Source organism: Pinus tabuliformis, chromosome 5_1 (genome assembly GCF_031772625.1).
Source record: "Pinus tabuliformis cultivar Carrire ecotype Pingquan chromosome 5_1, CPIR1, whole genome shotgun sequence".
Lineage (NCBI taxonomy): Eukaryota > Viridiplantae > Streptophyta > Pinopsida > Pinales > Pinaceae > Pinus > Pinus tabuliformis.
Genome location: NC_142305.1, coordinates 922,118,891 through 922,143,723, shown reverse-complemented (window position 1 = coordinate 922,143,723; position 24,833 = coordinate 922,118,891). Strand labels below are relative to the sequence as shown.

At 44.1% G+C, this 24,833-nt stretch overlaps 1 protein-coding gene across 1 annotated transcript; it reads right to left on the bottom strand.

Annotated features, from left to right (window-relative positions):
- Positions 1-23,395: 23,395 nt before the first annotated feature.
- LOC149167803 (uncharacterized) lies at positions 23,396-23,921 on the bottom strand. Its single transcript, XM_089430596.1, has 2 exons — positions 23,759-23,921; positions 23,396-23,676 (listed from the first exon to the last, which is right to left on the bottom strand). Exons 1-2 carry the CDS (start codon positions 23,919-23,921, stop codon positions 23,396-23,398), a joined length of 444 nt encoding a protein of 147 aa, XP_089286722.1.
- Positions 23,922-24,833: the final 912 nt, after the last annotated feature.

Genomic DNA, 24,833 nt, shown 5'->3' with positions numbered 1-24,833 from the left:
GTATGATGATGAATTAGCCAGATATTTTTCTCTCTCCCTCATTTCACTAACTAGGACCCATGCCATTGTTGTGGTGAGAGGCCTCTCCATAGAACTCACCCCTAAACTCATAAGCAGAATTACCACACTTCCCTTAGGAGTGCCTTGGAGAAAGGAAGACAAGGGAAATAGCCAATTTGCGAAGCAGAAATCCTTTTTAGAGGGAGAGGAGGCCATGGAAGACAATAATGGAGTGAGAAGAGTAAGCCTACCATACCCCTGGAATGAAATAAGCTACCACCTTATAAAATATATATCATGTGAAGGTAGGTATAGTCTGGTATATGGATACCACTTTAGGTTTCTTGAAGAATTGAGGTTTGGAGCTAATACACCTCCTCACCAAAGACTCAACATACCCTACTTCCTTCTTTAATCACTGATAGATATGAGAATGAAGGTGAAGGAAGGAAAATACCAACAGCTAGCCCATCATGGGTTAATTAGACTCATCATAGAAGATTCCCTCCACAACCCTAGAATTCCTATCACATGGACAATTTTCAGAGACATGCATACAAGGGAGGATATAAAAACCCTCCAATATGACAAGAGCCCTACTACCAAAGAAAGGGATGAAGAAGAGATGGAAACAAATGAAGGAGAAGCAGAGAGGGATGAAGAGGAAATATATGAGGAAGAAGAGGAAGAGAAAGAGAAGGAAAGTGGTGAAGAAATAGAGGAAGATGCCTAGGAGGAAACTGATGAACAAGGTGAGTATCTAGAGGGAGAAGAAGAGGAGAAAGGAAAAAATGAAAAGGGGAATGGAAAAGAGGAGGCAAAAGGCAAGGAGGAGTCACCCAGGGTGTCTCCAAAACCCACTAAGAGAGAGGCAACAGCTACCCTCACTGCCCTTAGCACCCCTATCAAACAAAAAGGCAAAAGACAAAGACAAACTCCATTATACTTCAGAACAAGAAAAAGTACAAGGATAAGGCAGGGAAAACCTCAAACTCCCACCAAGGTCCCTATTGTTATTGAAGACTCACCTAAATAGTAGGAGAAGATGGCTCCTCTTATAAAAACTCAAGGAGAAGGATCCTCAGGACAAACCTCCCCTAAGTCTCCTATCACTTATGTGAGAAGGCCTGTGACTAGATCTGCCTCATCCAAGGGAAAAGACATCCTATAGGATACACAGCAGGACCTACAGGAAGCAGAGGCAATCCTATAGGAAACTCTGCTAAACCTACAGGAAACTCAAAAATTGGATAAGGAAGGGAGTATGCAACAAGAACCAAAGAAGGAGGACCCAAAGCTAAGGGAACCTAGTCCTCAACCTAACCTTGACTCCTACTACATATTTATTGAAGGGGGTAGGGTAATTCCACACAAAAAAATTCCATCCCAATATTCTTTGAGCTTGAGAAATAAATAGCAAAGAACACATAGATGGATTCATATGGCCAAGTCCAAGGGAGTGGAAGACATAGGTCAAATGGAGGAAAAGCTCAAAGAGATGGGCAAAGGACTAAGTAGCCTGAGGGACAGAGAGGCCATAATGAAAACTCATTTGGAGGCAGAAAATGCATGGTTGAAAGGAAAGCTGCAAGAAAAAGAGAATCAATTGGAAACCATGGCCAGTCTATCTTTAGAGGCAATCTAGTGTAGGATGCCAACTAAGTCCTATGCATTATACCTTAAGGAACAGTGGTTGCAATTCCAAATCAAGACCCTAGCACAGAGAGGAACTATGTCATTCCAGTATTATAGACAATTCATTGATCTTTGTGATGAAAGAACATTGGAGCATAGGGCTAAGATGTCTGAGTTCTACTTGCATAACATGGCCCTTACAGATCTAAATGTATGGGACCCTAATGCAAAACTGGGGGATTTATAGTTGATGGCTTTGGCATCATGGATGAACCATGAGGAAGCAAGGGCTACAAAAATGAAGAAGATATTTGAAAGGGAACAAACAGAGCCTCTCATGATAAGAGTTGAGCCGTCAAATCCAATGGTTGCCATCAACACACATAATTCAATTGCAAATTATCCTCAGCTTGCACTCAGGTATCTTGCTACCCAAGAGAAAGAAATTACACTTTTTGAGGATATGTTTAGGCTATTAGGGGATGACAGCATGCAAGCTTTCCAAAGGAGATGGAATACTTTGCCATACAGTGTGAAAATCAGAGAGTACCATTCTTCTCAAAGAATGAGAGAAGCACTGAACATCACACTCATGTAAAAGAAAACCATCCAAAGGCTCAAATTCAATTGGATTGGCTTAAGACTTAGTCCACCACTGCTCTTGGGGATTTTAGAAGGCAGGAACGAAGAGGAAGAAAGAAAGAAATGGGAGGAGATAGAAAGGAAGGTGGGACTCCATGCACAGGAAGAGGAAACCACAGAAAAAGCATGGGATGTGAGGGAGGCCACCAGGACAATGAAATATATGGACATTGATTGAGTTGCTCAGAGGATGAGCAGCACTTTCAGTAGGGGGTGATGATAAGCCTCATCATTGGTAACTATATGGACCTTAATTCACCTCCTAACTTAGTCAAATCAACTCTTCTCACAATTTATTACATGTTTTGATTATATTTTGTTTAATGAGATGAGTCAAAGTGAGATATCATGCCTAGTGGACTAATGTGCATTGAATGCAGGTTTTTGAGAGAAAACTAGGGAATTTTGGCAAGATTAAAGGCTGAAACTAAAACAAGACAAGGAAGAGAGATTATAAGAGGTAAATCCTCCTCAGTTACTCCTCCCTCATTCAAATATTCCTCCATCAATCACACTAGCTCAAAGTACAAGCATCCAAGTCGTGAAGATCAAAAGGCAGTCGAGCAAGTGACACTCAAAGAGTTAGTCTATCTTGAGTTTGGGAGCCAAGCCTCCATAGATTTAAGGAAGTTTCTTAGGACTTTAGTTGTATAAATAAAGAGGCCTAGAGCCTCATTAGGATTCTAATTTTTGTTGTAAAAACACTAGTTATTTTTTAGCTCCAGACTTGTGGAAGACATTGCTATGTAATTTCCTTTTTGGGTAATGAGAATGAGCTTCTTCTCGATCCAGTACTGAGTTAACTCAAAGGGTTGAAGCTCTTGGGTTAGGGCCCAACCCTAGCAGAAAATTCTCCTCTTCTTGTATTTGTATGCTTAGATTGATTTCATATGTTCATGGTTAAATTGTCCTTAGAAGTATTTCATTGCAAGTAGTGTAGATTTGATTAGTTTGTTTATTACTTTCCTTCCATTTGTGCTTTACTTTTGAAGTAGTGTAGAAGACATAAAGAACCATCAAAAAGCTGTCAATAGGTTTTTTTTCCTCACTTCTCCGTTCAGGGATCATGATTTGAGGAAAGGACTCCTATGCAGCCCCAAAAGGTAGAATTCTACTTTCTCATAGAATTTAGAGTTTTCTGCACCTAAGCTAGAATTTGATCAAGTTGCAAGAGTAGAACCTAGTCATCATTTCTTCCATATTCAGCCTTACAGTAGATCTCATCAATGATTCCATCTTATTCTCCAAGTTTTCCTCATGCTTGAAGTAGACAACTAGCTCATTAAAAACTTTTTTTTTCTAGCTTATTGAAATTCTCCTTGTTTACATGATTTTTCGCAAATATCAATGTTTGATGCAGTGCAGGTGTTTCAGAAGTAAAGAGAGATATCATATCTAGAAACCTCCTTCAAACTTCATCCACCCATGATCATTCCTTGCTTTCACTAAGACCCTCACCAATTTCATCATTTTACAAGAAAACTTCTCCAAGCATGTTGAGCAAATCCAACCATTTCCCAACCTTGGTTTTGAGTTCTGAGTGATCCTAGGAATTTTCTTGTTTCATTCTATCCACCAAACACCTTCCCTAAGCCTTCCATCACCTTCATCACCCATCATTTTTCTCTCGGTTGTATCCTGTAGAAATACAGGGAATCCTGTAGGTTCTCAGGACATCCTGTAGGTTTTCCTGTAGCGGCCTGTTTTGAGTTTTGAGGCTGAATTGAGGGAAAACCTCTAGGAAGCCAGGAAAGGTCACCTCAAGGTCTCCCAAACCTCCCAACCATCCATGAGCATCCCTAATCCACCGTCCGCATCACCAAGAGAAATTAGCTTTCACACTTCTCCATAAAAAGAAAAAAAAAAACAAATCTATTTTAGCCATTTACATGCACAGTAGTAGAATGTTGATGTTTTGAATTTACAAACTTAAGATAGTATAATTTCATACATGTTAATATAGCATTCTTTCTAAAAAATAGTCTCTTAGTAGATAGGTAGGAAATGGTGTTTTTAAGCATTGGATTTCAGTCTTTTTCCTCACTGTAGTAGACAAGATTTCTCTTAGAGTAGATTTCTCTTCCCCTCATCAGTAATCAAGCTTCTTCTGAATCCATAGAATTCTAGCTTGAAAAACCCTAGTGGTATCTCGCCAGCTGAACAGTGACAAAAGGCAGAACCATCACTTTTACTTGTGTATACAGAACTGTCACCTCCAATTTTGTATGAACCACGGGTTGATAAAGTAAAGTTGGTAGCCCGAGGAGTTGCAGCATTCTTGTTACAATACTAGTGCTCATAAAACGATGGGAGGTCATTCAACTGGTTAGATATGTTGGATCAAAAATTGAAGGCCCATGTAGCACAGGCTTAGAATCTACCCAAGGGTGAGCGAGCAAGGTTTTATATGTTTGCATACTTATTGGATGCAATTTGTGTGCAGCAACAGTTCCCTATAATGAACTGGACATGGACACCATGAGAAATTGTTTTGTACATATATTGCAAGTTGCTTTCAGAATGCAGTTATTGATAAGTAATGGCATGGCTAACTGGCCACTTCATCATCCCACTATACAATGTTATCTTTGAAGAAGATCCACCTTGCATGTCACAAGAAGCAATGGAGGAGATAGTAGACATTGCATATTGGTATGCCTCACCAAGTGGCACCTTCATTAGAGTGTTTGGCGGAGAGAACCCTCCACATGTCTTACCAAGGTATGCCACTAACAAACTGATCATGTAAGAAGTATCATACCATCTCGCCACAAGGTTGTCAGCAACGCTGTTGGGTCCCTATTTGGAACCAAATCAGTTTGTATGGTATCAATGGTTTTTCTCTCGTAAACAATTTATCACTTGGGCAATATTTACAGAAGAGTTGATAGCACATTATGAGGATACAAAAAGCAACACTTTTTTTAGCCAATTGATAAGTCTCAAACAAAAGGGCTCGATAATGGAGCACATTGAGGAGTTCCAAAAATTGAACATAAGGGTAAAAAATATTCTAGAGGAGCATAGGATTGATATGTTCATAGGGTCTTTAAAGGATAATATCCAACATGATGTTTTCCTTTGGGAACCTGATTCATTAGAGAAGGCATTCAGGTTAGCAAGAAAAATGGAAAGCAAAATTATGGCAACCAGGAAGCATACCACTCACAACTATAAAGACGGAAGTGTTGTTGCCCCTAGTCTTCCACAACCTATAAGGTTGACACCACAAAAATTGGAAGAAAACAGAGCAAAAGGGCTTTGTTACAGTTGTGATAGCAAATACACTAAGGGTCATAAGTGTGCTAAGAAGAAATTATTCTACATAGATTGTGAAGAGGAAGAAGAAAAGGAGCAAGAAGGGTCAAAAGAAGAGGATATACTCCAAGAACAAAGCCTAGATAAAGAAGAAATGAATCTGACCATATCTTGTAATGCATTGGTGGGAATTACCACTCCTCAAACCATCAAGATAGAAGGACAAATCAAGAAGAAAAAGGTAATATTGTTGATTGATTCAGGAAGTACCCAAAATTTTATTCGTTGTAAGGTAGCAAAAGAATTGAATTGCTTCTTATATATAGCACCAGAGTGTCAAGTGATGATTGCAAATGGAGGAACAATTAATTGCTCTAGAAAGTGCCATAATATCAAGCTATCCATGGGAGAATATGTATTGACTAGTCCAATGCTTTCCATTCCAATGGGAGGTGTTGATGTTGTACTAATAGTCCAATAGCTACAATCCTTAGGTACAATAGCTTTTAATTTTCAAGAACTTTTCATCAAATTTTCTACGAAAGGAAAGGAAGTTGAATTAAGGGGTATTGCAGGGAAACCAGGAAAGATAATCAGCTCTAATGGTATGACAAAGCTTCTAAAAAAGGAACAAAAAGGTGTAATTGCACAATTATGTTTGCTAGATGTTTCCACATCGGAATCATCTATTTCTCCAGATCTCAAAAAAGTCCTGGACAATCATTCCAAGGTATTTGAGACTCCCAAAGGTCTCCCATCTATGCGTGATCATGATCATGCTATTCATCTGATTCCAAGAAGTGTTCCTCCAAAAATCAGGCCGTACAGATATCCATATGCCCAAAAGAGTGAAATTGAACGTATGGTTGCAGAAATGCTAAAGGCTGGTATAATTTAACCGAGTCAAAGTTCTTTCTCTGCTCTAGTAGTATTGGTGCACAAGAAGGATGGATCATGGTGCATGTGTCCGGATTATAGGGAGCTCAACAAGCTCACTATTAAAGATAAGTTTCCCATTCCTGTCATTGATGAATTACTGGATGAATTGCATGGATCAATTTACTTCACCAAGTTGGATCTTCGTTCAGGATATCATCAAATCAGAATGAAGATTGAAGACATTCTGAAAACAGCATTTAGAACTCATGAGGGTCATTATGAATTTTTGGTCATGCCTTTTGACCTTACCAATGCACCTTCAACATTTCAAGGTTTGATGAATTCAATTTTCAAACCATTCCTTAGAAAATTTGTGTTAGTATTTTTTGATGATATACTAATCTACAGCAAGTCTTGGAAGGATCATGTTGAACATGTTGACAGGGTGCTACAACTATTGGAGGAAAAACAATTATATGCAAAAAGATCCAAATGTTTCTTTGGAGTCCAAGAGGTGGAATATCTGGGTCATATTATATCTCATGAAGGGGTTAAGGTATACCCTAGCAAAATTAAAGCCATTAAGAATGGAAAATCCCCACATCCATAAAGCATCTACGAGGATTTCTCAGGACGACAAGGTATTATCGCAAGTTTGTTAAGAATTATGGGAGAATAGCAGCACCTCTAACAACATTATTGAATAAAGATGCATTTTCATGGACTCCGGAAGCAACAAAGGCCTTCAAACATCTTAAAGAGGCAATGTGCCAAGCACAGTCTTAGCTACACCGGACTTCACAAAAACCTTTATTGTGGAATGTGATGCTTCAGGAAATGGAATTGGTGTTGTTCTAATGCAAGATGAAAGACCCATTGCTTTTGAAAGTCGTCCAATCAAGGGAAAGTTTTTACACAAAGCTATTTATGAGAAGGAAATGTTGGCAATACTCCATGCACTTAAGAAATGGCGACCCTACCTAATGGGAAGACACTTCAAGGTAAAAACGGATCATGATAGCCTTAAATACTTTTTAGAACAAAGTTTATCCTCTGAAGAGCAACAAAAGTGGGTCACAAAGATGTCGGGTTATGACTTTGAAATCATCTACAAAAAGGGAAGCAAAATGTGGTGGCAGATGCACTCTCAAGAAAGGATGAGGATGTGGAAGCAATGCTGTGTGCCATTTCTATTATCCAACCAGATTGGATAAACGAAGCAAGGGAGGAATGGAAGAATGACGAAGTTACAACAATATTCCAGTACACCTGATACATTTAGCTGGAAAAATGATTCGTTATGGTACAAAGATCGCTTATACCTCTGTAAGAATTCCCAGCTAAAACAAAATATTCTTATGGTATTGCACACTTCTCCCATAGGAGGGCACTCAAGATTTTTAAAAACTTACCACAGGGTTAAGAAGGAATTTTTTTGGGATGGCCTTAAATCAGATATTCAAAAGTTTGTGGCGGAATGTTTGGTTTGCCAACAAAATAAAGTTGAAACAATTAAGACATCGGATCTATTACAACCTTTATCCATTCCAAGCCAACGTTGGGAGGAGGTTTCAATGGATTTTATCACAGGTTTACCCAAGTCTGAGGGAAAGAGTGTCATCATGGTGGTAGTTGACAGACTTACCAAGTATGCACACTTTTGTGCATTATCACATCCATTTAAAGCCAGTACAGTTTCTACTGCATTTATGGAAACAATTCAAAAGCTACATGGAAACCCAAAGATTATTGTAAGTGACAGAGATCCCATTTTCACTGGAAATTTTTGGACAGAATTATTTTCTTGTCTTGGTACTTAGTTAGCTCATAGCTCATCTTATCATCCTCAATCTAATGGGCAAACTGAGATAGTAAACAAATGTTTGGAAGGATATCTTCATTGCTTTGTATCTGATAAATAGACACAATGGGTCAAATGGTTGCCTCTGGTTGAATGGTGGTATAACACTTCCTTCCATACAGCAACAAAAATGACCCCATTTATGGCACTTTATGGGTATCAGCCACCATCCATCACATCATATTTAAGAGAAAATTCTAAGGTTCAGGCAATGGAACATCACATCGAACATCAACAACAAGTCCTCCAACTCTTAAAGGATAACCTCGTGTTGGCACATAATAGAATGAAACAACAGGCAGATCAACATCGCAGCGAAAGAAGTTTTGATGTAGGTGATTGGGTATTCCTATGGCTACAACCATATAAGAAAATGTCCCTCAAGCAAGCTAAGAGGCATAATAAATTACCACCAAAGTATTATGGTCCATACAAGGTGTTGCAAAAGATTGGTACTATGGCATACAAATTGGAGCTTCTTGCAGCTTCTCGATTGCACCCAGTTTTCCATGTTTCATGTTTAAAGAAGGTTATAGGCGACAAGCTCCCAGTTCAAACAATATTTCCAGAACTTGATGAGGAAGGAAAAATTATATTGGAACCGGAGGCAGTCACAGAAACAAGAACTCGACAGCTACGCAAATCGATCAATTTCGGAGTATCCTATCAAGTGGAAGAACTTATCCGCTAAAGATTCCACATGGGAGGATGAGAATTTTATACAGAAGTATCCAGAACTACTCAAGCGTTGAGGACAACACTTTTTTGAAGGAGAGGGGCATGTTAGGTCCCTATAATACTAGTGATTACCCCATTACTATTGTAATTGTACCCCTTATTAATATTGTTGTGCCCCCATTATCCCCATATTATTATTACTGTGCCCCATAGAATCCCTCTATTGTTATTTTTGTGGCTTTATATTATTATAGTTAGGTCGGCTGGGTTATATTGTGACTCCTTAGACTCCTATATATAGAAAGGAGGTTTTGTCATTTGTATCATCCAAGAATTGTTCATTTATGTAATGTAAAGGAGGTTGCCCCCTCGAAGAGGCTGAATTTTAAGGCGTTGATCTATCTTTTCTATCTTTTTCTTGAGCTGGTTTCATAACAAACGCTGCATAATAAGAAGAAATAACCATCGCCCACTTTTCCTTTGTAGATTGGATTATACGAGATAAACTTGAAAGTCGCGGATGTTGAGGCGAAGGAGATAGTGAAATTTAAATTCGGCACTAAGGACTTTAATTTGTATGATGTCTGCAGTATTTGCAAGGACCATTGTACAAGATTTTATTTTCCATGGATCGATGGGGCATTTCATTGGCCAGAGGAGGATCCTTGGACGTACTGTTACAATGCCTCTAGACACAATGAGATGGTTATTTTAGAAGGGACTTCATATACTTCTCCATAGATGGCAATAACTCCAAAAGCGACAGCAATAGAAGGCAACAATCCCATGCAAGACAACTGAAACAGGAATATTGATGACATTCCATAGGCAGAAAAAAGTTGTGAAATGAAATAAATAATATTCTCATTAAAACAACTTTGGAAGTAGAAGCTAAGAGGAAGCAAAGGATGCAAAGAGAAGAGCAGAGGAAGAGAGAAAATTAGAGGTTGCAGGAAGCAGAACTGAAGTTGCAGGAGACAAAGTAGAAGATGAAGAAAGGATAGGAGTTTAGGAGGAAGTAATGATAAGAGAAGAAAAAGAACAAAGAAGAACAAAGGCAAGGCATGATGACAAAGGAAATAACACAGATACAAGTTGAAGAACAGGAACAGGAACAAACAACAACTGAGGAGGAAGGTGAATAGATATAGGATTGGGAGCTTGCTCAGTATATTGAGAAACTGATTGAAGTAATAAACATGGATATGGAATAGGAGCCTCAACATGAAGTTTTTGATCAAATACCGAGACCACCTCAGGTCATTCCTCAGTCTCCACCACCTCCAGCAGCAAAGCCAGTGTCGAGCGAGCAAGGGTGTTTCCAAGAAAATTAGTGTTTTTTCGATCTGCTAGTCCCACTAGGATTGGCAGCTATCCTAGAAACAAACAATCAAAGTAATTTGTGATTTCCTCTATGTATGATAGATAAGAGAGAAGCAAAGGGACCAACCTGGATCTTCCGCTTGACTCCTTGCTTGATTTCTCTCCCCCTTGATAGAGCTTGCAACTCCTCTCCTACTTGTCCCGCTTAGAGAATATCTATAGAAACAAAGTAACAAAACACCATCAAAGCATCTCGATCTATTATATCATAAACAATGCAAAATCAAAAATACATTGAACATACAATAGCATTCACAAATAACAAGATTCACAAATACATGATTGTATGGAGGAAAACTCAAAGAACTTTATTAAAATAGAAGGGAGAATTACAACCCAGCTGTCTGATCCAGCATCATCCTCCCAGCATCAAAGCCCTCTTCACCTCATGAAAAGAAAAATCACCCAACAATACAATGCTCTTTCTTAAAGATAAACTATCAGCACTTCCTTACAAATTACAAAATTCCAGCCTCTAGATCTCTTAGATGAGGGATCCATTTATAGATGTCTGCAAGGGTGTGAGTCATCTCTAGGTTTTTGATTAGTGTCATTCCACTTGTTGTTCTTGGTTCCACTTGAAAATTTCTTGGATCTCTTACTCATCCCTGGGCAAATTCAAAGAGGCAAGTGTGATAGGAGAAGTTTCTGGAAGATTCCATGAGCATCCACTTAGCAAACTGTCTCGGACATTTGTCCATCCTCGCTCATCGCACCCCACAGAAGGCCTCTTCAATATGCATCGCACCTGGCTAGTGTAGAAGTCAATATGCATCGCACCCTGACAGTGGAGCAATCAGTATGGTCCAGTTTTGGCCAGTTCTGAGTGGTTTTTTAGGTGGAACTTTTGGGGAATGATGTAATCAGCTGACCATGATCCTTTAGGGTATGAAACAACACTTTTAGGGGTTAAAGATCCCTTGGTTTATTGACATATGAAATTGGGGTTGCAGTGCCCAAATGTGTCTATCACAGTTGCACCCTAAAGCATGAAGTCATAAATCTTTTGATGTCGGGTGAATGATTTATCATGAGGATCCGAGGTATTTGAACTGGAAGGTGACCTGTATAAGATACAATACAATACATCATCATCATATTATTTTCATGATCTAGCTGAGGTGGGCATTCCCATGCTCAGCATTATAAATTCATTTTCATGTACATAGGACAGATAATCGTCTGCAGTTGCAGACTAGTGATCCCTCATATGAAGAGTCATCTTCGCTGGCTTAGATGATTATCTGTGCAGCTTTTGTGTAGATTTGATGTCTTTATATTCCTGAATATATCGCAACTCGGATGGAGGAAACTAGATCCGGGGTATTCAAAACTCGTTCATTCTTCGCCCGATGTACAAGTTGATCCATGTGAAAAGATGTCCTAAAGTCGAACATGGAAAGACATCGCCTAATTACCAGCCAATAACGTAAGCCGTTATTAGGCACGAGAGGAACCACTAATAATGATAATTACTCTCAAGGTACTACAGTACAATTCACGTGGTGTGAATATATGATCCGATGTCAAACACCACGCAAAATCTTTCAGTCGAAGGCCATTGATGTAAACCTGTCACCAGAAGTGAGAAAATTGCCATTGAGGCATGCAAGCTTCAAAGTACTAAAAGGGTTGTTTCTAAGTCAACTTCTTGGATAATGATCTGACGTCGACAAGAAGTGACCCATCATAGGAGGGCCTTAATGTATCCCACATGTATGACACGAAATGAAGCAAATGATTTTCTGGAGGTGAAAACGATCTGATGATACAAGGTGTTACACAGTAATTTATCACTGCCTTCCTGTCAGTCACCCTGCTGTGTCTAGAAGTCACAATCACTAAGTGTTTGATCCCTGAACTGGCTTAAAAACCCATTTTTCCAAAGTTTTGTGCATCAGCGCGTCTGTTCCTAAAATAACCGCGATGACCAGCGCCTCACAGTGTATTTCGTGCGCTGCCATCGCGGAAGAACATCACTTTTCCACGATGACGCACAGCGCGGCTTTCCCGTGTTCTTCCGCGCTGACATGACTTGTTCAGTTATTGTTATGTGCTGACAGCGCGGCAGTCTCCATATAATCCGCGCTGATCCAGTTTGGGCGAATTTGTTCAAACAACCAGCCTTCCAGATCTCTCCAGGCTTGGTTGTTAGCTTTGTGAATATCGACTCCCTTCTATGGCATGTCTGTTCGACCCTTTGCAACTACTCCCCTTGAAGATAAGCTCATCCTTCCACCTTTTTAGGAGACTCCTTCTCCTATATAAACTTCCACCATTACCATGAGCAGCTAGTTAGAAACTAGTGGGAACTAGCTAGACTTAGCTTGGATTGTACAGAGCTTGTAGTGCTCAGATTGCTGCTATAGGTTTGGTGTGTTAGGAGTGGAAGTGATTGATTGCTTGGGGAATTTTGTTTGTGACATTTGTGTGAGAGAGAGAGAGTTGTTTGTCTTGGGAGAACCATCCTCAAAGGTGAATGCTTGAGATACATGCTGACTGATCCCTCCTGAGAAGTTTATCGACGTCAGAACATTTGGTTGTACTCTTCTCTATTCTGATTAATAATAGATGACTGCTATTATTGTTCCATTCTCATTTGTTTATGCAATGGATAAATGTGAATTATGTCTTTTCTGACTGACATATAGTTACTTTTACTAGATTTCACGCTTGCGTTTGCTTTCTCTTCGTGTGTGCAGGTGTCCGTTCGCGGGGATCGCGGAGGACGGTGACCAGCTGAAGCGAAGGAGCGAAGGAGACATCTCTTCGACCAACGACAGCGCAGGAATCCAAGTAGGTGCTCTTTACTTCTTGTTTAATTGTAACTAGGAACATGCGTGGCAGCATTGTGTGATTGTTGCTAGACCCCTATTGGGCTAGTAGGGATCGCCTCTATCCGTAGAGGGGATTTACCTCTCCAACAATTTGGCGACTCCGCTGGGGATCAGCCTTTTTGTCTCTTGAGTCCACTTTTGTGTTTGGCTTTGATTGATCTCTTTTTGAGTTTTTGGGATTGTCTTTTTGCTTATGAACTTTCTGGGCGTTTCTGGGAAGCATTTTTATCATTGAAAAGCTCCTGCCTTTGGTTTGGGAAGTTTTATTTCGGTCTTCCTTGTTTTTTGCTCTCAGCGCGTTTTATTTCGGAACAGTCGCGCTGACATCGCGACTCTGTTCTTTGGTTTTCTCTTCATCGCGCCTGTACGTCTAACAGTCGCGCTGACCTCGTTTTCAAGGGCAGCGCGCTTTATTCGTGTTCTTCCGCGCTGACATCGCGCCCACTCTTCTTTGTGATTTTGGTCGTCGCGTCTGTGTGCCTTATATCCGCGCTGACCTCGTTTCTTCTAGGGCAGCGCGCCTTTTCCCTGACTTTCCGCGCTGACGTCGCAAAGTTGCTGAAGGCCTCCCCCTGTCAGCGCCAAGTTGCTGAAGGCTACCCGCGCTGAGCCTGAAAAACTCATTTTTGTCCAAATTGACCTCCTAAACCTCTTGCTGTGACTTTCCCTTCTTCTCCCCACTTGTCTGATGACTTGTTTTTCACTCTCTGAACTTTGAACTGTTTGATTACGGAGCTCAACTCCATAGGGTTTCGTTTTGCTTGGTTTTGAGTTTGCAAACAACTTCCCTTCTAGCTGCTTGGTTCGTGTTTTCATCCTTACTTTTGCGATTGCTGGATTGTGTTTGGGTCTCTAATTGACTGGTTGCGACTCTGGTCCGTCGGATGTTTGCTTTTCTCTATTGATTTCACACTCTGAACCCTAGGACATCTAGTGGCCGTGTGTGTGTCAAGCCTCCCGTGAGGATCCCTGTTTGCTTGATTGACCAGCTCGTTCTAGACTCGTTTTCGCATTTTTTCAGTGATTGTCAGAGTGTATTGGATTGTGCTTCCAAGTGGTCTTTTTCGCTTCCTCCTTGCTTGCGATCCTTGCTTGTTTTGCAGAGCTTAGATCACATAGCTCGTGCATTGCCTTGTTTCCTTTTGATTTCGAGACTTCGGTTGAGTGTTTTTGGGAACTTTGTGTGCTCTCATTAAGTAGTTTACTTGGTGTTCAGGTTCCTCCAAATTCCTTTAGGTGTTTTATGTCACTAAAAAGAAAACGAATTAGTAGCTTGCTTTAAAATTCGAAAAGGAAAAGAACATTTCATTGATTTGCATTTTCAAAAGAAAAGTTTCCTTTCCTCGCTTTAGTTGCATTTAGCTGCTTGTTTGTTTGTATTCGTTTTGTTTAAAAAATTCTTTGCTCTCTCGTAGCTAGAATTCATCGAACGAAACGAAATTCTTTTGCATATAGATTGCATCTAAGTAATTGTGAGCGAACATACGATAGAGCTTGAAATCGAAACTTAATCTCAAGATCAACTATAAATGAACCAAATGAATCTAAAAACGCATTGGAACTAAACGCAAATATTTAGAGGTCTAGGTTAGAGATGTGTTCTGGCGTCTTAAAACATAGTCACTGTTGTTTCACATTAGGTTGGGTGATTCCTCCTTCTGTGACTCGATAGTGGTCTAATACGGACTGCGCTCCCACGTACCGTCGAGTATATAGGGAGACCCCACTAGGCTTTTATCCTTTATCCATAGGAAGCCGAGTCGGCCGCCCTACAATTCGCAATGCAGTGAACACAGCATTCACGAAGATTGACCACCCGTACCCTAAAAAGTATTCTGTGGTTTTGCGAAGAGTTTGGCACACCCTCTACCTAGAGTTCCAGAGCAGTCGCTTTTGATCCTTTTTGGACTCCCTAAACGAAAAGGTGCCTGTGAGCGTCTTGTCACTTCGTGCTCATTAAACATTCGAAGGAGACTGGAGTCATCTTTGTCCTTTTCTCGACTCCTGAAATATGAAAAGGTCAAGTTTGGTCCTTGCGTCTTAAAATTAATTTGGCCACGATAACATCACCTTTTCTAGGTCTTGTGTGCGATAGTTTTGAGTAGGCTTTTATCGATAGTTTCCTTTAAGAGTTCTAAGGGGTCTGGTCATCCTGGCTGACCCATCAACTTCCGGTATAAGTGACCAAGGTTCTCAATCCTCTGTTGCTCCCGAGGTACCAGTTGTAGGCGGTACTCTTCCCATTGTTCCGAGTATCCAGCCTATCAACGCGCGGTCCCCAGGCAACCCAGATTACTTAGAGGATTGGAATCCCGTCTGGGAGGAAGATTGGGATACCCCCCAAACCCCCCGTACCCCTTTAGGTATGTCATCTCCGATGGAGGGGGCAGCTTCCAGCACGGGTGAGACACCCGCAGTCACAGACATCGAGACACCCGCGGTCACAGACATTGAGACCCCGATCCCGTCTTCATCTCCCCTCCCTCCACGATATCAATCGCTGAGGGATAGGTATGATGCTAGAACAACTTCTACCACTATATGGGATCCTACTCTCGCCGCCTCAATCGGCCCTTTTGTTTCGCAGCCTCTTTTCCCACCCCTCACATCAGAACTCAACCCGCCCGTCATCTCAGTTCCCACTCAACCTACTGTTTGTGTAGCACGTTCGACTCCGGTCGTCAGTGCTGTACCGATTCCCTCGTCTGAAGTTCCTCAAGCTGGTTCTTTTGTTGGAGGCATTCCAGGATCAGGACCGTATGATGCTTATGGGGAACCTATAACGGACCCAGATTACGATGGTCCTGTTTTCTTCTTCGATGCAAATGGTGAGTTCCTTGAGGAAATCTCAGGTCTCCCTCATCGCCCTTTCGAAGAGAACGAGGAATCTTTGAATGTCATGTATGACCACACTACTAAGTACTTTGGAAACCGAGACCCTCCTCGGCAGCCCATAGGACCACCCAATCAGGACCCGTCATTCTACGTGCAACCCCCTCAAGGGCAACCATTGTATGGCCCGCCTGACCCAGGACAATCTGGGCATCCACAAGTTCAACCTTACCAGGAACAACCTATGGACATGGGAGGTCCGCCATACCCATATCAGAATCAACCTACTGGGCAGCCAGAGCAACCGTCTTTTCAAGACCAGCTTGGTTTCCAGCCAGGGTACCCCTCTGGACAAACTGGCTCAGTTTACAATCCTTCAAATCAACCAGCCGTCCAGCAAGGGTATCCCCATGGCCAGGGTGGACAACCCTATGTTCAACAGGGCCCACCTACCCCTCGAATCGCAAATCCTTCTGGGCAAGGGGGGCAACCCTCTGCCCAGCCTATATACCAAAGAGGGCAGCCTGCCGTACAGTAAGCCCAACCCTCTTCCCAACCCGGTTACGGTGGGGGACAAACGGGCCAACCGTCTATCCAGCCAAATCAACCCGGGGTCTACCCTCATCATCAACCTGGACAAGCTGGCCAGCCTCGGCGTCAACCAGCTATCCAACCAATTCGACCACCCGCTCCGCGAAGACAACCCTTGGTGGCACATGGACAACCTGGCGTTCAGCAAGGCTATCCTGCTGGCCAACCAGGTCCATCTCGAATCCGACCAAGTCAACCTTCAGGACGTGTGGTCCAACCTCAACCGGTTCAAGGACAGTACTCTGGGCCTCAGACTCAAACAGGTTATCAACCTCCATATCAAACGCAGCCTGCCTACCAGGCTCCGTATGCGACCCAGCAGTCACATGGCTACCAGCAACCCCAGGGGCAAAATCAGTATGCTCCTTACCAAAATTATCAGCAACCACAGGTCACTCCCTATCAAAATTATCAATATGGTCAACCTGGCGGGCAAGCTGCTAATTCATGGGGAGCTGGGGGGCAAACACAGGGACAGTCGTCCGCACACGGACAAAACTCCTATGGACAAACTCCCTATGTGCCAGGTCCTTTCGGACCAGGTCCATCGGGACAAAATTCCTATGCGGCCGGTCCTTTCGGGCCAGGTCCGTCTGGACAAAGTTCGTGGGGGCAACCCCAATCTGGGTGGAACCCTAATACCGCCTCGAACCCTCAGCCACAGATGTCCTTCAACCCGCAGCTACCATTTTTGGCTACGTTGGAACTACCCGATGTGTCCAAGTTAACAAACGATCCTATTTTGCATAACTCATATTGGCCACCGGTTCCGACCAAAATACCAGGTGACTGTCCAAAGTTCGACGGCAAAGCCGGAGAGGATCCTCAAGCCCACGTAATGACATATCACCTTTGGTGTTCATCTAACTCATGGCTTGATGATTCTATCCGACTGCGCCTCTTCCAGAGGACCCTCACTGGTTCAGCCGCAAAATGGTACATCGAACTTAATCGCGGTATGTTTTCAGACTTTAACTCGTTGGCTATGGCCTTTCTTACTCATTTTCAGTTACCCATTCGGTACGAGACTGGGACCCATTTGCTCACGTCTCTGAAACAGGACACGGCAACGCACATCTCTGATCATATACATGAATGGAGAAGGCGCCGTCGTTTGATTAAATTTTGGATTCCCGATCAACTCCTGACCGACTGGTTTACCACGTCCTTTGTCCCTAAAATTGCCAAAGATATTGCAATGGGGGCGTGTGTAACTGAAGAGCAAGCGATTGCGCGAGCTCAATACCTCGACTTAGTATATTCTCAGTCAGGTACTTTGTATGACTATTTCCAGATGCCCCGAGGCACGGACAAACCAAAGCTCCACCGAAACCGTCTGTTGATGGAGTTATTGGCTCCGTGAATTCATCAAGTAAGAAATCAACCGCAAACTCTGGGAAGCAGAAACAAAACGCCTCTAACGAGAATGCTTCTCAAAGCCCATCTATTCCTGGGAATACCTCTGAGGTAAATGCCGTTCAGTCCACCGCGGCAGACAAATCCTCGAAAGGCAAAAAGAAAGGAAAGGCCAAAGAAAAATCCGGACAACCTAAGCAGAATCCTCCTAAACCTCCCGCCGAGGAAGGAGCCAAGCGGAAGCCTAAGTATCCCTGCCTCATTTGTGAGGAGGATCACTACACCAAGGACTGCCCCAGGCGGTCCGAGGTTAGTCGGCTTTTAAAAGGTGCTTCAGGGTCCCCCGCCGTGCTTAAAGAGCCTTTCCCATCCCAGCAGACGCATCAGGTGGCAGACCCTTCTCAATCCTCTTCCTCGTTCAGTTCTCAAGTATTCATGGCGGGAACCATCCCCGTCCATATTACGACTCGAACGAAAGATTATCCATCTTCAGCCGGGAAGGAGCCGGAGGTCCCCTCCAGCGCTCCCGCGTCCAGTTCTGGCCCTCTTCACATTGAACGGCCCAGCACCGAGACGATCCCCCGACCCCCTCCCAAAGGTGTACTCAGGAAGTCATCTTATAACCCCAATGCTCGTGCCACTCAGCATTATAGCATTGTGAGGACTTAGCTCAGGCTCCCTCTGCTATGTCCGCGTTAGAAGTCCTCCAGAGCTGCCCCTCCCAGAGGAAGTCCCTGCTATCAGCAATTGGTGGCATCGACCCGGCAGATTCGGATCTAATTTCTTTTGACCTCGAAGGTTTCACGCAGAGATTGCCTCATCAGGTGGCCTTCCTTATACAAGTTCTCATCAAAGGCAAGATGATTCACCGTACTGTCATTGATGAAGGAGCCTCAACCTGCATCATGTCGGTTGCTTGTTGGAAGGCTATTGGTTCGCCTGCTCTGAGCCAGTCTCCCACCACCCTAGAAGCGTTCGATGGAAGAGAATCTCGTCCACTTGGTATCCTCCCGCGTTTACCTATCTCTTTAGAAGGGAAAACTGTAGAAGTCGAGGTTGAAGTCGTTGACGCTAATCTCACTTACAACCTCCTTCTAGGACGAAGCTGGACTTATGCCATGCAAGCCGTGGCTTCCTCCTTATTCCGTGTCATTCGTTTTCCCCATCAAGGAAAAAACGTCACGGTGGACCAGCTGTCCTTTTTTGCTTCCTCTTCTGAAGGGAATGTACCATTCGTGGAGCGTACCTTCAAATCGCTCGAGAGTGTGGGTGCCGGATTATTTAAAGATCCCTCCCTGATGGGAGTCTTTCCCCTCCCACCTCCAAATATCACCTCCGTTAACATGATCACAACGCATTCTGATCCATGGGTTCTCCCTCCCGTGAATCAAGAAGACTCCTGGGGCGAGATGATGCCGTTGAGCCCAGCCGAGCTCAACTACATCGAAATAGTTGCTGCATCGGCTTCAACCTCCGAACCTGCTATTCCAGGCAGCGTTCCCGATTCACCTGAAACCTTCCCTTGGTTGGGAGAGAAGGCCACTTCGGACCCCCTGAAGGAATCATTCCCATCCGACGAGGCTATTATCGAGACTATGTCTCCCGAAGAGCTCCCTTGGTCAGATCACCACCATCGCTCTTCGTTCCTCCCTCCTCATTCGGAAATGGCCACGTGTCTCGGAAAGTTTGCTTCATGTCTCCCACATATCCCTCTCCAAACACCTATCCAGTTATATCAAGTGTCTTCGGAAGGGAACATGGGTAACATTACGCAGACTTTGGCTATCGACATCTCTGTCAAAACAGGGGTTGTCGAAAATATTCATATTGGAGTCACATGTACTCCTGAGGAAATTCAAATCTACAAAGATCTATTTCGTGAATTTCGTGATGTTTTCGCATGGTCTTACGAAGAAATGCCCGGCATTGACCCCAGTATCGTGGAGCACGAAATCCCTACCTATCCTGGGGCTAAGCCTGTTCGTCAGCGTTTACGCCCAGTGCACCCTCGAAAGGCTGCAGCCATCAAGGCCGAAGTTGAAAAGCTTTTTCGAGCTGGTTTCATTTATGCCATTCCCCTCACAGAATGGGTATCTAATATAGTTCCTGTCAATAAAAAACAGGGCACTATTCGGGTTTGTGTTGACTATCGCGATATCAATCGCGCCTGTCCAAAAGATAACTTTCCTACGCCTTTTATTGATCAGCTTATCGATGATTGCGCAGGAAGCGAAATTTATTCGTTCATGGACGGCTTCTCTGGTTACAACCAGATCAACATAGCCCCCGCAGACCAGCACAAGACTGCTTTCATTTGTCCTTGGGGCACCTTCGCTTACAAGAAGCTACCTTTCGGTCTCAAAAATGCCGGCGCCACTTTCCAACGTGCGATGTCGTATGCTTTTCATGATATCCGACACATCGTACAACCTTACCTGGATGACCTACCCGCTCATTCAGCTAAACGTCAAGACCATCCATCTCATTTACGCGAAATCTTCCTTCGCTGTCGACACTACCGTATTCGACTCAATCCGCATAAGTGTGTCTTCTGCGTGGAATCTGGCCGACTACTCGGGTTTATCGTCTCCCGAGAGGGCATCCGCTTGGATCCCCTTAAAGTCGAGGCCATTGTGAATCTTCCTCCCCCTGCCACTCTACAGCAATTACAAAGCTTGTAGGGAAAAGCCAATTTTCTCAGACGATTCATCCCAAATTATGCCGAGGTGGCCAAGGGTTTCACGCGATTACTAAAGCGAGACACGCCCTTTCATTGGGACGCTATCGCTCAGCAATCTTTTGAGCGTCTTAAAGACCTTCTGGTCTCAGCTCCGCTCCTAAGACCTCCAAATTACCACCGTGACTACACCCTTTATCTGGCCGCTGCCGATACCACCATCGGCATGGTTTTAGTGCAAGACGACGACGATGGCTCGGAGCACGTTGTATACTATCTTAGTCGCAACCTCCTCGATACGGAGACTCGCTATGCATATGTTGAAAAGTTGGCATTGGCCGCTGTCTGTGCCGTCCAACGTTTCCGTCATTACATCCTGTTGCGCACAACGACCGTGATCTCTGACTGCAACCCCATGACCTATATTTTGTCACGTCAGTTGCTGGGGGGCAAATACTCGAAGTGGATCGTAATCCTCCAAGAGTTCGACTTGGAATTTACTGCCGCCAAGTCTAAGAAATCACTGGTCTTTGCTGAACTGCTCTGTTCCTTACCATCTCAGTCTGCACCATCTCATTCAGAGGAGCAAATTCCGGATGAAATGCTCTTTCTCATCAGCACTCTCGACCCATGGTACGGGGACATCATTGTATATTTACAAACGTCTTCGTTTCGTCCCAATACATCAAAGGAAGCTCGACGACGGATACGTCATCAGGCTCAACCGTATCGCATTTTAGGCGACACCCTGTACCGCCTCGGCGTCGATTCTATTCTTCGCCGATGCTTAACTCTCGAGGAAGTTGAGCGAGTCATGAATGACTGCCACTCCGGCATTTGTGGCGGCCATATGTCCGGATACGCTACCGCTCAAAAGATCCTCCGCGCTGGTTATTTCTGGCCTTCTATATTCAAGGATTGCATCCTTGCTGTACGCGCATGCCATGAATGCCAGGTTTACCACCGGAAGATGCGTGCACCTGTTGCACCACTGCACCCTGTCGTAACCGTAGGTCCATTTGCCAAATGGGGCATCGATTATACGTCCTGTAACCCTCGTTCGGCCGGGGGGCATGGGTACATTATCGTTGCCGTGGATTATTTCACCAAGTGGGCCGAAGCAATGCCTACATTAAACGAAGACGGTCACACAGCGGCGCAGTTTTTATTCAATCATATCATCACTCGCTTCGGAGTCCCTCAGGCTATTGTTACAGATCATGGAAAGCATTTCCGAAATCATATGATGACAGAGTTAACGAGCCAGTTAGGCTTGCGTCAAGATAGTTCGTCACCGTACTATCCTCAATCTAACGGTCAAGTTGAAGCCGTGAACAAAGTTTTGATCACCATGCTTCAACGCACCGTCAATACACACAAGTCAAACTGGCATCTAATGCTTTTCCCAGCCTTGTGGGCCTACCGGACTTCTGTGAAGGATGCCACCGGTTTCACCCCGTTTCAACTGGTCTATGGACTGGAGGCTACCCTTCCCGTCGAATGTGAAATTCCTTCATTAAAATTAGTTGTCGAGTTGCTTCCCAACACCACTCCGGTGGAGGAACGGCTTCTTTACCTAGAACGGTTAGACGAGACTCGTCGTTTGGCCTCTCTGGCTATCGAAACGCAGAAGAAGAGAGTCAAAGCTCACTTCGATCAGAATATTCATCCTCGTTCCTTTGTTGAGGGAGATTTAGTACTGCTCTACGATCAAGCTAAGGATAAGCTGGGGGCAGGAAAACTCGAATCCATGTGGTTAGGTCCCTACATCGTGAAACGTGTTTTACAAAAGGGCGCATATGAGTTGATTGATTATGAAGGAAATCCTCTTGACAAGCCCCGAAATGGGCTGTATCTGAAGAAGTACTATGCATAGCTGCTCACAATCACTTTGTATATACGTGTGTTTTTGAGTTTTTACTGCATGAGTTTCTTTTGCTTTGGTGTGAAGGCGTGTTTTTGCCCCTTATTATGCTTTCTCTTTCCTGCGCAGATGTCTCGTACTCCTTATGTTGGTTTCGCTGATGGTGCCTGCCGTAGTACTTGTAATTTGTCTTCGGCAGCGTGGGTGATCTACGATCCTCACGGGGAGTTGATAAACCTGCAGGGTGTATGCCTAGGTCGTACCACTAACAACGTTGCCGAGTACAGTGCTGTAATAGAATTACTTGCCAAAGCAGTTGACCTCGGCATCCGAGAGCTAGTGGTGAACCTGGACTCCCAGCTGGTTGTCCATCAACTCAACAGGCGATATTCCGTCAGAGACCAGCGCATATTAAGGTTGTACCTACGTGTAAGATTGTTAGAACGGAATTTCGATTACATTACTTATCAGCATATTCCGAGACGATTAAATACGTTGACTGATGCATTGGCAAATCGTGTATTAGATAGACATTTGCGAAACAGATAAACATCATACAAGGAAGGATAGAACAGCATAGTAAGACCATAAGCATATGTAAATAAATCATTTCAAGCATAGTTTGCACGTGTGTGTTTTTAAGCTTGCATTAAACATATAAAATCCATGAGTCGAGTGTCGTGCAAATTCATACATAAGATCACAAATTGTACTGAACAAACGCATAACACAAGATAACACATCATCACATGTAACAACGACTCATCCAAAAATCGGTATGTATATATATATATATCGTGTGGCGCACTGAGGCGCTCAAAAATAGAAGTACATGTCCCAAAATCTCAATACATCTGAGTCATAATGTCTCAAAATAAACAGTGGAAATAAAACCTAAGTGACTAATCGGCTGGATGGTGCTCTCTGTAGTACACAGCCGCTCGTGCCACCCGCCTCAGAAGGCGGTGCACCCTGGGTTCCACACCCACTGTGTGGATCTGATGCTCCACAGGAACCTCCTCGACCCCCTGGAAGTCCGGCACCCCCTCCAGCAACCCCTCAAGGTTGCGAGCCACAATCTCTGGTGTGTTGGCCCCTGGAGGGGCTAAGGCCAAAGCTCCGGCTCCCGGGCCCTCTCTCCGTGCCGTGGCAGCCAGGCCAATCGGTCTAGTAGGCCCCACATCTGCATGACAAGACATTTATTAGGACATGTACATAAAAAATTAAAAAACAATACAAAACTCAAAAGACAAAAAGTGTCATACCTGCATCATCCCACTGTTCACCCGGAGGCAGCACCAAGTCAGGATCATTGCGGAAATCCATCCCCGCATATGGCCAATCCTGTACGAAGATCTCCTGCTGGTCCAACCAGTCTCTGAAAAATGCCCCCCAGCTATGTGGTCGGCCGCCACCCCCACGTGGCATAATCCGAGCCCATCATGAGGCCCTCGTCTCTCGAGGATCTCTGGGGGCATCCACTGCCATAGACTGCAGCCGCATGGCTGGTACTCGCTCCAGAATGAGCGGGACCAGGATCGATCCATACCCGAACTGCTTCGTCTCCCCACGACGGCAGTTGCTCAATTGCCTCTTCATGTTGTTGGCCACTGCCGTGCACCAATCAAACACGGTAGGCTCGAGGCACTCGAGAGCTAGTAGGAGATGGGTCTTGGACGCCTCGTGATTCGCCATGCTACCTGCCGCCCGGGTCACCATGAACAGGATGGTGCGCAGCACTATGTCTCTCACTGTGGGGATCGAGCACTTCCCACTCCGCGTTTTCACCGCCCCCGGGCAAACCTCAGCCATCAGGTCATCCAGAGTACCGCCGCTAGGTCGCTGCCCCTCCAAGATGGGCCTCGCACCTCGGCGCGACAACCCAGTCAAGAAAAAGATATCCATGTGGTCAAACTCAATGTCGTGACCACGGATGGTGAATTTTTGGTCCACCGGGTTCCATGCCCTGATCAGCAGCTCCAGCAGATCATGTTGGGCCCTCAGACGCGGCGTAAGGAAGAATTTCATGAATCCGCACGCCTGCATGGCGTTGCAGCAATTCACGTCTCCCCAAGCAGCCACATCCTCTACATCGTGAACTCTCTCTTGCCATTGAAAGGCCATGATGTCCTGCATGAACAATAAAAACCAATCAGAATTGTTTTCATTTATTAAAAAACAAAACTTTTCCGCGCCATCGCGGCTGTTTTAGGGACAGCCGCGATGACAATGGCGGCTCTGTGTAAAAAATGCGAGGTCAGCGCGGAAGAACACGCCTTTTCCGCGCTGAGCCGAAGTTGGTTACATTGGCTATTTTTCGGTCAGCGCGACCCCGTGGGC

Excerpts from the sequence above, each read along its gene's own strand:
- LOC149167803 (XM_089430596.1), bottom strand. The coding sequence starts at position 23,921 with ATGCCACGTGGGGGTGGCGGCCGACCACATAGCTGGGGGGCATTTTTC. Across the intron at positions 23,677-23,758 it reads TGAACAGTGGGATGATGCAG|ATGTGGGGCCTACTAGACCG; the intron begins GTATGACACTTT and ends CTTGTCATGCAG.